We start from the raw sequence: 15,960 nt of genomic DNA on the forward strand, positions 1-15,960 counted from the left end.
AGCTTCTTAAAAAAAAAAAAAAACAAAAAGCCAAACATTAAGCATATGCAAACAGACCAAAGAAACAAACTACTGGGTGAAAATGCAGTCTTTGCCATGTACCTTAAAAATATCCTATGTTAAGCATATGTAAACAGATTTCCAGGGTTACATCCTGCAGAACAAGTTTGTTTGATTCATTATAAAATATGCTATGACTATGCCGACATGACTATGCTGAAAACCCGAGGTGCTTTCATACCTGCAAGAGCTACTGCTGATAATAATATAAAATTGATCTGATGGAATAGCTGAATGTAAGGTTTATTCACATGAGATGAGATTTCAGGAAATGGTTTCATAACAGTAAACAGTTACTTAATTGCTAACAAATGAACTTTTGCCACATTGATTAAATGGCTTAATTCTACTGACCTCAGTGAGAGAAAAATAATTCCAAAAATGTTAATAAAATGGTAACAGTTTTCATGATCAGTATCAGTTACTCAAAATTCTTATCTTAGAATACATTTTCCAGTAAATATGATATTGTTATAAAGACCATTTTATGAAACAAAAAAAAATTAAACACACTTAACTTTTTAGGAAGTATGGTGATGAAACTAACACCTAGAATGTCAATTTTCAACAACTGTTTTACATCACTCTTGCAGCAAAATTCCCATCTGGGCTGGCAACTTGTGTGCCAAGTTTCAAACAAATGCGATTTGAAATTGCCAGTATATTAGACTCTGAAATTCAAGTGAGATGCTAATAAAAAGAGATGGGTACTGACAATAGATTCTCATATTCTCTTAAAAACACCTATGGCTCTAAGTGTTGTACTAATCTCATAACAAAATTCTCCAATTATTTGTAACTTGTAGTATAACATTAGAATATAATGCCATCAAACTGTTAAAAAACAAGCTAACTGGATATAGTTTGTAAGAAAAAAACAATTGTGCTGTATGTAGGTAAAGAATGTAAAAACAGTGCTGCAGACAAAACCTTGTTATTCAGAATCCCATTAGTTACTGAAAATACCTAATATAAGTTTTGTTGATCAATACTCTCATGTAAGCTCTAAATAATGTATGATTCCAGTGGAGAAAAATGCAGCAAATCAAATATGGTGGGAGAATGTTTCAAATTATGAAGAGTAGTATGACTGCTAATCCATAAATCAGAAATCAGAAAGATTGTTGTAATGTGGGAGGGCTCTATTTAATAAAGGTCATTATAACTCCTGGCTCTAGAGCTATAAGATCTAATATCCTCTCTGGTAGCTCTATGATATGCCCATGCATTACTGTTCTTGTTGACAGTCTGTTGCCTTGGAAATATTTCATTATTTCAGTTTTTCCATTTGTAGACCCTTGGCCTTGTGATATGAAGGCCACCCTATTTCATATTTTCGATTATCATTTAAGCAATCTTCTGGAGCTATTTATATAAAAGCAAGTGTTAGACAATGCATATCATCATTTATCACTGCTATGTTTAAGCTCATGCTCTAGAAAAAGTGCCAAAATAAAGGTTTTTTCTCTTTCACTTTAAACCAATAACACTCTAATATTATGATATGCTATACAAATCAATGCTGGCATATCATATGCATGGCACTTCTGTCTATTTCATTTTCTTGGGTGTTGAAAAAACTAAACTGTTGCTGTAACTGTAAAATTTGCTAACACTCACAGTTTAAAAGAAAATCAAACAAATGTAAGTGTGTAACTTTCATATATCCTTTTAAGATCCTAAACAGGTGAAAAAAGTTTCAAAACTGTTCAAGTGCCTGTTTACATCAGAGACTACTACTTTTTACATCTGTTTTGTAAGCACAACTTTTTGCTTGAAAAAATGTAACACAATCTATCTAAATACCTGCGGTAGTGAAGACTGAGAAACAATGTACACAAAATTAATTTAGAGGATTCTTAATCCTGAGAACTACTTTACTGAAGCAGTAGCTATGACACTGCAAAACCCTTTCAGTAAGTGATATGCTCCTGTATTTCAAACATCTTGGTTCCCACAGATGAAAGGATGTGTACAAAGACAGCTAAAATAGTTACATGCAAGACTTCATGAGCACATTACCCAACTTTTAATAAAATGCACATCAGTATCTGTTTATTGAAGCATTGATCCATTTTCTCCAAAACTTTAAGGAATAAATGGACTAATATTATTTTTGCTACAAAATATGTCATCAATTCTACATGCAATACTTAAACCTAAACTATCCAGAACACTGTACAGAGTGACAACAAAGTGAACCCTAAGGGCAAAAACCAACTTCTTGGACACTAGGCCAAGTTTGTGGCTATTAGTGTTCTAGGAATTTAGACTACCTTTTCCCCTGAAATGATTACACCTCCCACTCCCTACAGGGAAAAACTACTCCGATCCAACCTTTAAAATGACAGCATCAGAGCTGAACAAGAAGATGCTATTAAAGGGCATTAAATTAAATACAGTATATCCTCCTACAACTTCAATCAGAATTTCAGACCAAGTGTTATTTAGTTCAGCTCTCAAGTGGAGCAGAATAACAAATCGCGCACTTTGATTTACCTTCTCCGAATGCCAAATGGAGACAGGTGATAAAGAAAGCACTCATGCACAGGCTATGAAGTTTCCCCTAGAAATTAATTCTATCTTCAAGATTCCTATCTCAGAGAAATTCCCAAAATGGCACACAAATATGCTTCTGCTGGAGAGATTACTGAAGCTATCCTGGCAAATACACTTAGCACTAATATAGTAACATTCTCAGAAAGAAGACAGCAGAATTGTTTGTTGTGGGGGAACAGGACTTATTCATATGAATTGTTTTTCCAACAAAGAATTCTGCAGGAGAAAAACCTGCTGCTGTAAGTGTTATTAACACAGTAGAAACACCTTTGCAGCCACTGGAAGGAAGATTAAAAAAAATGTTTATAGTTGAAAATGAAAATCTGTAGTTAAGTCATTGACATCTGAGGATGCACTGTTTTCCCATTACGTGTATCTCCTAATTTTGCTACATATCAACATAGCCTTGTCAAAATGCAACAGTTAACACTAATGCATCCAAGACGAGCACACTAACACTTCAGTGGGAAATATGAGATATATGGCTTTTTATACCACGCAGTCTGCTTTCTTAGGAAAAATGGTACAGCTACTTGGACAAAATCTGTGGGGTTTGGAAGCTGTACTACAAACACTGATCATTCTAAAATATGCAAGTATGAAATTAAGGCTGAAGTACTTTCGCTTATATATTTTTCAGACTTATTTGTGCTGCGAAATATACACCGACTAACACATGATCCATCTACTTTTAAGGGCTATCTAAATGGTAATTTTCATTTTTCTATCTAGCCAGGAACCTTTCTCACCCCTCACACTCAAGTTCACTTGTAACGCTAAAGGGGGCGGGAGGGAAAGAGCCCACCCCAAACCCTCTGGCTGCTCTTCTTCTGGGCATATATCTCGTCGCAGTGTAGCAATGGAGCTTTGAATACTTTTGTAAGAATCACAAAGTAACATCACATGAACTTGTACTCTTGTCTCCTACCAGTCACTTCTAGAAAGATTCACTTTACTAGAACAAATCCGCTACGGGCAATTCGTGTCACCAGCAGAGCACATTAATCACAAGCACTCTCTCCCAACAAAAGTACATGGGGCAGGCGGCGGGCCGGGACCCACGCGGGGGGGCAGCGCGATCCCCCCGCCTCCCCGCCCGGACCCCGCGCACCGCCCCCGTGCCCGCCCGCCCGCGCTCGGCTCCGCTCTGCGCGCCCCGGGGGCCGCGGGCACCCGCGCCCGGCACGGCGGCGTTGGGGCGGGGGGGCCGGCCCGGGCAGCCCCGCGGGCGCAGCCGGCGGCGCCCCCCCCGCTCCGGCCTAGCCGCACTTGAACCGCACCGGCGGGGCCGGCCCCTCCGCCCGGAACGCCGGGCCTGGCGCGGCGCCCCAGGGCCGCCGAGCGGCGGGGGCCGCCGGGGGGGCCTCCCGGCACACACACACACACTCACACACACTCACATACACACACACACACTCACACACGCGCGCCCGCTCCACAACGCGCCCCGCCAAGCACCGGCTCCGGCACCGCGGCGGTGCGGCCACCGGAGCGGGGCCGCTGCTGCGCGGCTTGTTCTGAGTGTGTGTGCGTGTGTGTGTGTGCTTGTGTGTGTGCGTGTGTGCGTGCGGCTGGCGGTGCGCACTAGGAGGAACTCACGGTGCCCGGCTGTGCGAGCGGCGGGTGCCGGCGGCAGGTCCCCCCACCCCGGCATGGCAGCCAGCCCCGGCCCCCGGCGCCGGCGGCTTGGCCCGGCCCGGCGCTGCTGCGGCGGCTGCTGCTGCTGCTGCTGCTGCAGGTTCAATAAAGAGAAAGTGTTACCGTTCTCGCCTGGAAGGATCCTGCTGAAAGCTTGGCTTGGTGGGCGCCATCTTCCTGGGATTTTTTTTTTTTTCTCCTCTCTCCCTTACTTTTCCCCCTCCTGATGTTGGTGTGTGTTGTGTGTCTAGCAGCAGCAGCGGCGGCAGCAATGGCCCCGGTTAGCCAGACAGGCTAAGGAAAAGTACTGAGGCCAAAGCATCGCGGGCTCCCACTCCTCCGCGCAGTCCTGGTGCAGGTTGCTCGCTCGCTTGCTTGCTAGCGCTGCTGCTGCCGCTGCCGCCGTCCATAAGCCGAGGAGCGGAGGGAGCCGGGGCCCCGCCGGCCCCAGAGACATGCCCAGCGCAGGCAGCGGCGGCGGCCGGCGGCGGCGGCGGGAAGAGCGAGCCGCGGCGCAGCCCCGGCGGGCAGCCCGGCCGCTGGCATCGCCCGGCAGGTGCGGCACACGCACACACACACGCACACACACAGACACACACACTCTCTCACACACACGCACGCACACGCACTCTCGCACACTCGCTCACACACCCCCGCGCCCGCGGGCCGGGCTACGCGGGGTGCCAGGCCATGGGGCTGGCGGGGCGGGGGCGGGGGAGGGAAGGAGGGGTGTCAGGGATCTCCGGGCTTGACCGCTGTGAAAGTATTTCTGGGCATTTTCCAGCTGCTTTCCCAGCTCCGCTCCCGCTCTGCGTGCAGGGGACACAGCCTCTGCTGCCGGCGCAACAACGCCACTCAGTTGCAGTTTCGCACACTTTCTTCCTCTGGAGTCTGGGCTCCAGCGGCGAAGAGGAGCAGGGGGAGGCAGGGACTGTCTCTCCAACACCGCGGGCGCAGAAGCGCGGCGGGAACACACCGGGCACGGGCAGCGTGTCATCCGTGGGCTTCCACGGTGGAGGACGGGCTCGGGTGGGAGCAGCGGGCCGGGGGACGCGAGGGCCCTGCGACCCTCGGGGCCGTACGCGGGTGTGCCCGGAGCCAGCCCGGACGGGCCGGGCCGGGGGAAACCCGCGCATCCCCCAGACACCTCCGAGAAGGCGCCCGCACGTCCTGAGAGCGGGCATCGGGTACCAGCGAGACAAAAAGGGGTAATGCTGGAAATGTGAACTTAAAGCGATAACCCTCTTTGTTGGCAAAGGGTGTAGCACTTCGCGCGGTTTTATTGGAGATCGTGAAACTAATCATGAAGTAAAGGAGCGGGCAAAAGAAACCGCTACCTTAATCGTTCCTTCCAGGACACCGGGAGGACCTGGTGCTAGCCCTGCTAGCCCTTATAGAAGAAATTACTCGTTCGCTAAAAGCTTTTCATCTCCAAGGTAACTTTGTGGTTGTCTGCTGCTGTCCTGGAAGTACAAATGCCCGGGCCTGATCCTGCTCCCTGGGAAAATCCAACGGGCTTCCTTGGGGAAAGGGGCAAGCCCCGAAGGTCGGCCGCGTTTATTCACGAGAAACGTTTCCGTCACTACTCCAAAAGTTTTTTGGGGGCAGGGGAGGAGGCTGGGGGCCGAGGGCGTGTGCGAGCCGCAGGGCAGAGCCAAGGGGCACAAGTTAGCGGAACACCTGGAAGTTTGGCTGCGGGGCGCCGTCCGCGCACCAGGCCCGGGGGATTCCTTTCCGCAGGACAGGAGGCAGCCGGGCCGGCGTCACTGGGCGCGGGGACGGGGACGCGGCCGCGTTCGGGGCCGCCGGGGCTCGGGAGCCGCGGGACCGGGCCGGGCCGGGCCGCGCTGCGCTCCGGGCGGCGCCAGGGCGGGCACCGGGGCTGCGGCCTGGGGGGGCTGCCTGCCCACGCAAAGCAGCAGATGCCGCTCCCGGCCGGCAGTCCCGTCTGCTCGCCTCCGAAATGAGGGGAAAAAAAAAAAAAAAAAAAAGAAGAAGTTAACAGGTGTCTCCTTGGCTGTGGCAATAGAGTAAGGAGGTGTTGTCGTGTCTGCCGTATTTTAAGCGTTTTGAGAAAGCGCGGAGAAAAATCGTCCGACGTAAACCATGCTGTTTCATCCATAATATAAAGTGAAAATTTGGAAGAAGGGCATTAATGTTTCCTCTCGTAGGTTAGTGTGCGAGGCATCCAGAGTGGTCTGGATTCGTGGTAGTAAAAGTACTTGAATATCTATTAAGCATTGTTTGGATTAGAGGTGTTAGTAGTTTGTCAGAGAAGTATTGCTTTTATAACTTCTTCCTGATTACAGACTGATAGAACCAAACTATTAAACGCGAAGTACTAAAAAAATTGTATGCTGCCTTGTCTACATAATTCTGTTTAACTTAAAGTCTCCAGAGGTCTCTTTCATTTGTCTAAAAGCCAATCTGACATTTCTGACCCTTGACTTCCCCACTTCACAGACTAAACTATTGTGATTGCTGCCTGTACTTCCTCGTTAAAGTGTCCGTCAGTTTCCATTGTAATTTAAATATTTCATAAGTGACAAAAATCATACAGAATCCATAAAAAGAAAGAAACTTTAATCTGTTCTTTATAACTCTCACGTTCAAATTTTTTTTTTAATTTTTTTTCTTTTTTTTTTTTAGTATATGAAGGATTTGGTGTTTGCTTGAGCAAAACAAGACTCCTCCTTAGTTTCAAATATTTCTTAGCTAAGAACGTCCTTAGGTATCATCAGAGCTTATTTCAGGAGTATCAGCTCCCTATTAACTCTCATTTGATAAAGCCTACAAAAGTTACCATCAAACGTTTTCAATCACAGGCATCAAAACTATGGGAAGCAACACAAAAGTTGCTGAACGACAGAGTAGGCAATGGTCAGTTATCTAAATCTGGCTCCTAAACTAATTAAGTTTGAAATATTATGCTGAAGCTTCCTATTTTTTTTTCTCTTTTACATCATAGGGATGTTTAGTTAGGACGTTTAAGATTATACAGGATTTTTTCTCGGTATTTAATTTAATGCAATAGTGGAAAGCAAGATACTCGAGGCAGTGCCCTTTTTAGAGAAATGTAAACGTTTTGTTCCGATTTCAGTAGATCTGTTGTAGTCTACTTTTTTTTTTTTTTTGAGGATTCGGCTACGAGTATAAGTTTATGTTAAAGCTAACTAACAGATTCAGACTTCAGGTTTAGAAACATAAAGAAATGTCAGGTAATTAATTAAGCTTCATGTTAGTATCAGCATATATCGATGAATTGTTAGGGCAAATGGGCAATGTCTTTAAACTTCGTGATGACTTACTGCCAACTTTCTACGCTCTGCTTCCTAAAGGCGCTCTCTGTGAATTTCCTGCATTTGCATTAGAATGCATTTAAGATGAAAAAAAATAGCAGTGCTGAGTATACTTAGAGTTTCGGCTAAATTTCCCTGTAGTAACAGGTGACATGCTAAAACTGTTAAAACTACAATGTGGAATTGCAAGTGTGCAACCCCAAGTGAAAATTGTACTCATTCTTGGTTGAAAGAAAATTATCAATCAGCATACCATGATCAATTATCCCCCTGGCTGCCACACACTGGGATTTGCACAAGGCATTGACATTGAGAAATTCCTCTTTAGAAAGGATGAGCGGACGGGATCCCAAACTTTGCAGCAGCCAAGCTAAGATGCCGGGGTCTCACTTTTTTTTTTCTTTCTCTTTTTTTTTTTTTTTTTCCTATTGTTGCTTTACAGCTCATCCAGGACAAAACTAGGAGATTGTGTTTACTTCTCAGTGCATTTTAAAAGATGCTGTATTTTTAAAAAGTAAAAAAAAAAAAACAAAACAAAACATATACCCTCCCCTTCAACCAAGCTTTCCCCCCACCCCGCAACAAACAGAAATGAGAGATTTAAAAAAAAAAAAAAAAAAAAAAAAAAGGAAAACAAAGAAACACAAAAGCACAAAGAAAAAGCAAGTGAGGGAGCCTCAGGAAGAGGCGCACACCCCTCTCCCAGCCGGTGCTCACCGTTGTTGGTAGGAGGTGATGCCCTGCACGTTTTGCGGGTTGCCGTTGGCCGCGGCGCCGGCTCGCCCCATGCCCGGCGCCGCCGGCACCCCCCCGGCCGCCCCGCCGGCCGCCGCCGCCGTCACCTGCACGCTGAAATCCGGGAAGATCCTGATCATCCCCGCGGCTCAGCACCCGGCGAGTGTCGGCGAAGAGGTGCAGCAGCAGCAGCGACTCTCCCTCCGGCGGCTGCAGCAGCAGAGCCAGGCACACTGCAATCCCATTAGTGAGTGGCGGCCACTGTGAGTGAGGACGGGCGCTTTGATGTGAGCGGCTGGGCTGAGATTGAGGAGTTTGGGGGGGCTAGGGGTGAAGGGGAGAGGGGGGGAGAAATTTACCGAATTGCAAACATGCAATGCGTGAAAATTTGGGAAGAGAAGTGGAATATCAGAGCTACCAAAAAAAAAAAAAAAAAAAAAAGGTATGTCGAATACTACTGGAGCTGTAGATATAGGCGAAAAATCCAAGCTGAGGAGGGACGGGGAGGAGAGAGGGGGGCGCAATTACTTTAGCGGTGCAGTGAAAATGATGAGCAGCAAATGTTGCCTTTTTTCCCTCCTCCTTCTCGTCCCTCCACCCCCCACCCTCCACCCAAAATGCAAGTCTTAGAAGATTTCTCTGTCTCAATGAAGTAATAATAAAGGCGGCTGACCACAGTCTGGGCTAGCGCCAACTGTGCGGGGGGGCCGGGGGGGTGGGAAGGCGGGAGGGAAGGGGAGGAATATCCCTGCTCCCAGAGTCCTGAGGAGAAGAGGAAGAGTGGAGGATTGTTGCAGCACAAGTTCTCGCTCTTGGTAACTTGCTTTTGCTCTCCTAGAGGCACCCGCAGCCCCCCTCCGTCTCTTTTCTTTCTCTCTATGAAGGGACGGTTTTCACAAGCGAGGAAATGCGCCGCTTTTGTGCAAAGGCAGAGTTTGTTCCTTATTCTAGGGAGCTGACTCTCCTCCCCTCCTAGTGTGCAGCAATGTTATTGCGAGTCAAACTTGTAAGGTGTGTGCTGTCTGTGCACGCACTGATCCCTATTGCTGCTTCAACATATCAATTATAGGGCCGGGCGCTGCGCGGAGCCCCCGGCAGAGCCACCCCCGGGGCGCGGCACGCACCGCACCGGCGGAGGGGCCGGGGGCCGCGACTCCCCGCCGCCTTTGTGCCTCGCTCGGCCGGGCTTGCCCTCACCCGCCTCCGCCAAGCGCGTACCCCGGGCGCGGCGCTGCGCGGCTCCAGCAGCCCCCGGGGCCGCGCCCCTGCCCGGCGGGGCCGCCGCCACCGAGCGCGCCCGGGCGCGGCGCTGCGCGGGGCAGCGGGCAAGGACGCGCGGAAAGTTGGGCGCTAGCGCGGGGCGGCGCGGACCCTCCGCGGCTGTGCCCAGGCGCCTCGCTTCGGCCTTGGGGCGGGCAGCCTCGGCCGAGGGGACGCGGAGACCCGAGCCCTCCTCGCCACGGTGCTCGGGAGGTAAACCGCGGGCTGCTCCCTCCTCCCGCGGCTGCCGCGGGAAACGAGAGGCGAGGATCCCGTCCCGCAGGGAGCCCAGCAGCTGTGCCCAGTCAGAGGCAGCAGGGAACGGCAGGAAAACTCCCTCCTGCGGGAGGGTCCCACCAGATCGCCTCTCTTCTGGGGGCGCCTCTGAAACCACGGACCTGGAGCCCCAAGCTGCTGATTGCTGGAGCTGAAAAGCGCGGTGCTTGTGGAGAGCTGGACTCTTCGCCAGCCCAGTGAGTGGACAGCTAGAGCAGAAAGTAACGCGCTGCGTTACTGCACCTTACACAAACAGCAGCCGTGCTGCTAACTCGTTTCTGAGGAAACCGAGGCCCATACCAAGAGGAGCTGCATGGGACAGAACGCAGGTAGTAGCACTCCAGAATGTGTGTAGTGTTGGAAAGGCTATGGCAGCATCCCAAAAATGAGCAGACATGCCAGGCTGTCCCCTCGCTCCAAAGGCATTGCAACCTTCCGTGAATCAAAGCAGTCACCTGGGCCAGTCTCCCCTTTTTCCATTCAACTGTGTGCCTTTTAGAGTCAAAACCTGGCTCCTAATCGAAAAATATCCCCTCGTCTTGACTTTTCTTCCCATTGCTGTTTCAAAGCAAATTAAGACACACCAACTTTATGTTAAAACAGAGACTGCATTCAAATCCTTTGTATTAAATAGCATCTGTGTTTGCATTCTGTTTCAATACAAAATGCTTTGGATTGTAGCTAATACCAGGAGATATGAAACTGGTTAGTCCCCACATGTTGCACATAAAAAGAATTCATAATGAGCATCTGTGGGATGTGGAATGGATCCCATGAGTTAGCTGAAGACCTCATAACGTAAGAGCTGAGAAGCCTAAGTGAATTATGACTCTCTTTCCTCGCAAGTAGGATTAATTTTCTATCCCACTTATATTCATTATCTATCCTGTTTATACTATAGGGACATCAATTGTTTGAGTGTTAAATATGAAGACTTTACAGAAACGTGTAGGTTAGATAGCTTGCAGAGAAGAGGGGGGTTGTTATTGCTAGGAAAACTGTTATTCAAACTCCATGTTTAAAGACCAATATTAGATAAAGCTGCTCACTTTTTTAAAGGACTGCAAATTCTGTGCCATTCTCCTACGACATATTTAAAATGTAAGGTTTACAAAGTACTCTCCATCTGCCTGTGGCCCTCCCAGTGATGTCAATAGGAATTTTGCATGCAGATGAAGGCCCCTATATGGCCTTTAGAGAGCAGGTCAATAAATGGCTGGAGGAATAATTAAAGACTTCTGAGCTGCTCCTTTCCTTTTTCTTACATTATAGTACAAGACTGGCATGAATATAGGCTGGGCTACCACTCTAATTGGCTATGGAATAACATTGAAAGGAATTTAAATGTGGGCAGCAGCCATTTTCCAAATGATCACTCCATTACAGTAGTTTTGTCTGTCAATGTATGGCCAGGCAGTAGAGTGGATGTAATCATGCCGAAGTGCCCATCCATTGATTGTCACTCTTTGCTCTACATTGGCAACTCTGAGCAGATTTTCACATCTCAAAGAGACAGCCTGGATGGAGAGCCTGCCTTTAGCCAAGCTTGCTTCTTCTTAGTCTTGAAAGTCACTGCTTTTCATCCATGTAGGCACAGCCAGGATCTCTCGATATTTAATAACATCTTTTATGCGTATTGATTAATATCTAAAGTGTTAATGTAACTAAAAGTTCGGTCTTGATAACTTTGCTTGCACAAGTAGACCCGCTAAGTCACTGGAAGTACTGACAAATAGTTTTGTATGTTAGAAGACAAGCAGGATTCAAAGGTAGGTTTGTGAATGTCTAGAATACAGAATCATTTTCTTTGCCGGAGCTCTTAAAAGACACCAAATAAAAAATATTTTCTCATATTTGAAGAAAACTCCATTTTGATTGTTTGTATCTTTTGTTCCCCCCCAAATTAATCACAATGGTGAAATCTAGTAGGAATTTCTGAGACTTACTTTATACACCAATGAAAATATCCATCATCAAGCATATGCTCTGTGCCATATTAAATAGTGTGGACCCAATTTGCCACATATTTCACCAGTGCTACAACATACCATGATGGATTTAACTTAATTTGCTGCAGCATGCTAGCGTAAATGAGATGAGAATAAACCCCAATATTTTTAATTTACTTTATTTCTCATTTTGGTCAAATTATTGACAGCTTCTGGTGTCCAAGTGACATAGTTTTTGTCTCAATACCATATACTATTGCAAGATATGCTGCAAGTTGCTTTAGTATTGATTAAGCAAAGAAATATTTTAATAGAGTACTGCTGTTTCTATGTGCAGTAGACCTTCCTCTCAGGCAAAAACACAGCAAAAATAAAAATTAAAACCACATGACAATATGCGATGCAATAACATTTAATATTTATGCTTTTCATATACCTCTCTATCACAATTATATATTATATCTTTATTCGCATTGTCAGTATACTACTGTTCCTTTCTCAGGTGAAAAAATATCTCTTCTCTGGAAATTCATTTCCATTTACTTAAAGTTAAATGGTTTGACTTTGAATTTTCATTATCTGCTGTTGGAAGGAGCCTGTGACAGGTATGAGAGAGAATGCTACAAAGCTTCATTGTATCATCTAATTTTTGCTTCACTTTAGTCAGATATCATTTAGGTAGAGAGTAAAATAGTATACATAGAATAGGATAAGATAGAACAAAACAGAACAGAAATAAAATGAAAATAGGATATATAATGAATTACAGTAGAAAAATGCCTTTATCTTGAAGTGATTTTTTTTTTTAGTTATACTGATTCCTCACTAGTGAGAAAATTGAACTAATTTTATATAAAAGGAATATGTCATAACAGGATATGGCATTTATCTTCCTGAGATAGGGGTGACCTCATCATTCTCAAGTGGTGTAGCTATGAATGAGTAATCAGCCTCCCCACCCATTAAGTGTAGATAAAGTCCACATCTTCTGTCTAAGTATTAAATATTCGATTTATTATTTTACAACTCACCATCTCTACAAGTGTTCACTGACTGAGGCTTCGGTTGCTGCTGCCAGTATGCGTTGTCAGTGGGAAGCAGAAGAAGCTCCTCAAAAGGTGCCCTGTATAATAGAGAATGAAAGATGAGAAGGAAAATGAAAATAACAGATGAGAAGAAAACAAGAGAAAATGGACCTGCAGGAAAAAAAAATATGGGCAGAACAGGGATAAGGAGATTCTTTAACTGACCTATACTTTTGTTGTCTGTAATATTCCAAGAGCTTTATAACATACAAGCAGTGAAAATATTTTTCATATTAATACCTCACATATATCAGCTACCTCCTATCTCAAGTTATATTGCTCAAGCTATTCCCAGAAGAATTTATATATGTATAATGTGAGAGAAATATATAGTTAGGAAAAAAATTCTTTTTACTATTTATCAGCAGTGCACATTAGGGAAGAGCCACAGTTAAAAAAATACAGTTTATTTCTAGAACTATATAAGATAACATAATTTTCTCTTTCAAATGATGTCACGTGCTGCATTTTGTTTTCATTCCTTTGTAAAAGCAACGAGTGCAGTTTAAAGAAAATATTCTAAATTTAATTTTAAATCCAAAAGAACTGTCTGTTCATCTGTTTTGAAGAAAAAGCTCTAAATAGAACATGAAGTCAGGAAAAAGACCGTTACAACTTATATGAAACTACTCAAATATTTTCCATCTTCACCATTCCTTGACGTGTACTCGTGGTTGGAAGAATGGATAAGGGAAATGTCTTTTCTGAAAGGTTTGGCTAGGACTGAAGGGCAAGTTCAAGGTAGCCCCTTCCCCCCACCCCCCCTCCCCGTATTTAAAACAAAAAAAAAAAAAAAAAAAAAAAGGCAGGCAGAGAGTAAGATACAAGGAAAGTGCCTGGGGAACATAGCACCTCTATCGAAATAATAAAAGATGTATAAGGACGTCAGTGGAAGAACTAGAAGAACTATTAGAGGAATGCCCGGCAGGGCTGTCCCATTGCTCGGCGATTAGCGCCCGCGCTGCCGGCGGGAGGATGCGGGGAAGGTGCGGGGCTGATCCCGGATCTCATTCATTGGCACTGGCACCTGGGAGCCCCGTGAGCAAGGCTGGCTGCGGGGGGAAAGGCTGGCACACTGCTCACACACCCAAAGGGTGAACCTGGGCTGTGCACAGACCGCCGGAGCTGCCTCAGGAAGGAGTATCATGTCTTCCCTACCATCAGGTTGTTTTTGGTTTTTATTTTGCTCTCTGTGGGAAAGCAAAGGAGCACCTCTGGCCCACCTCGTAATGACAAAGGACAGGTCACCTTCCAAGGCTGGAGCATCAGTCTTAAAGTCAGTTTCTCATGTGTTGCATACTTAGCTCTGGCCCTAAATTTTAGTGAGTGAGCTATCCCTTAGCACCGGAGGTTTTCTGTAGTGTTGATCACCCACAAATTTTCTAGCATCTCAAGCAGATTGAGAAGCAGCCAGCTCATTTTTTCAGACTCTACCTGCTTCTGCAAATCTGTGATGTGTCTCCAGGCAGTTTTAGCACCTATGTTTTCATTTCCCATCTCTTCAAGATCAGTCTTATGCCTCCAAAGTAGTCTGCTACTTCACTGACATCAAATTAGGGCTATGGAGACCACAACTAAATTTTGCTGTTTTCACGTTCTCAGAATCCCCATTCATGCCTCACAGCCTTCTAAGAAGCCTTATTGGAAAAAGAAATCAAGCAGGTGTTTTTTATCTCCAGAATATGATGGCTTCTAAGAAATGCCATCATATTATCCTGTGTTCTCACCACATTCAGATTTTTGGTGCTGTTCATCCATAAGTGAAACTTAAAAAACCACAGAGCTACTCAACACACTTTTTTTCTTTTGTGTATGTGTTTACATTTATTTGTAGCCTCTGCCCACGCTCCTAAACAAAATAATTTGCAGAAGCACCCATTAGTGTTGTCCTGGAAAGTCAGGATCAAAAGACAGCTCAAGGTTTTTGACTGCACTTAGGGGAGGATTCTTACTCCTTCCCTTACTAAGTGCTCAGTCTCTTCTTATTCAGAAGGAATGGAACCAATCATGCTCTCTTTCTCCTGATTATTTTCTGATTAACAAATCCAAGTTAATGATAGATACAGCAAGGGAAGCATTGATCTTTCACTCGGAGCTCTTTCACACAAGCCCAGCGCAGTCCAACGCAGCCTTTCCTCTTTGGTGGTGGCTGTTAGTGCTCTGCTGAGTCACGCAGCAATGCACATTGAACGAAAATATTCCCGTGCCTGCGTCTTATCTCCTGCTGCCCAAATTGCATCCAGCGCAGTTTAAAGCTGTGCTAGGTCCTCAAAGACATGCTTCTCCATAGCTGGTGTGGTGGGGCTTTTTCTGTTTTATTAGAGCATTATTTTTCCACTCATTGAAGGCAGTGCATTGTGTTCCTGTGTAGCAGTCCCAGGTGGGCAGCCACGTACATCTGTGGCTCTGCTAACAGCTTCTGAAACTTCAAGCATACAGAAGAATCAGAAATAAATACTTTGATCCTTAGTCTTAGTGTTTCTCTAAAAATAATTAAAACTTATAAGGATGTATATATGTGTCAGAAACTTGAATGCAGGCTAGCCTGTTTGAAAATGCATCATTGTGCAGGCATAGGAATCTCTAACAGAGTCCCGTTCTTATTTAGAACTATTTATTATTCTGCAGTTTCAGTTCATCCTATGAAGATGTTTGTCCTATTTTTTTTGTTCCTTTTTACTTTAATTCAAGCATCAAGCATACTCACAGGTGGTCTTCAAAATTTAAGCATATATCTAATTTTACTCTTTCAATTTCAAACTTCTCTTGGGTAAAAACCAACAAAAACCTTCCTAGTATTTTTATATGGTCTATCACAAACCTTAAAGAGGAAGCTTTATTCCCTTCAAAGATAGACCTCCATCCACATTACTTGCATTTCTATTGTTGCTATCCATACTATAATAACTATTGTAAATAACAACCAATGTTACATGCAGCACCTGAGAAGGGTCCTTACATTTCACACTTCAAAATTCTTTTCCCGGGGACTTAATTTTGACAAAACTGGAAAACAATTGGTTAGAAGACGTCTTAGTCCACTGCTGGACCTTTATTTTAATTATCTTTTTCAAAGGTAGGGTAGCCCACCAACTGGCC

The 15,960-nt window shown here is 45.3% G+C and overlaps 1 protein-coding gene and 1 long non-coding RNA gene across 7 annotated transcripts in view; one reads left to right on the forward strand and one right to left on the reverse strand.

Moving 5' to 3' along the window:
• NPAS3 (neuronal PAS domain protein 3) overlaps positions 1–8,369 on the reverse strand; it is a 595,216-nt gene extending 586,847 nt beyond the window's left edge. For 2 of the 4 annotated variants that reach the window (XM_063160388.1, XM_063160386.1), the window contains exon 1: positions 8,274–8,369. In XM_063160388.1, the coding sequence (XP_063016458.1) occupies positions 8,274–8,344 (71 nt within the window). In that variant the 5' untranslated portion in view covers positions 8,345–8,369. Of the gene's footprint in view, positions 1–4,380; positions 4,686–8,273 lie in introns of those variants that run through there. The other 2 variants (XM_063160387.1, XM_063160389.1) reach the window with 2 other exon arrangements.
• A 94-nt stretch (positions 8,370–8,463) lies between these two features.
• Positions 8,464–15,960, forward strand: part of LOC134420329 (uncharacterized) — a 48,321-nt gene continuing 40,824 nt past the window's right edge. For all 3 annotated transcript variants that reach the window (XR_010028305.1, XR_010028307.1, XR_010028306.1), the window contains exon 1: positions 8,464–8,554. This is a non-coding gene — a long non-coding RNA (uncharacterized LOC134420329). The remainder of the gene's footprint in view (positions 8,555–15,960) is intronic.

Source organism: Melospiza melodia, chromosome 6, assembly GCF_035770615.1.
Source record: "Melospiza melodia melodia isolate bMelMel2 chromosome 6, bMelMel2.pri, whole genome shotgun sequence".
NCBI classification, from domain to species: domain Eukaryota; kingdom Metazoa; phylum Chordata; class Aves; order Passeriformes; family Passerellidae; genus Melospiza; species Melospiza melodia.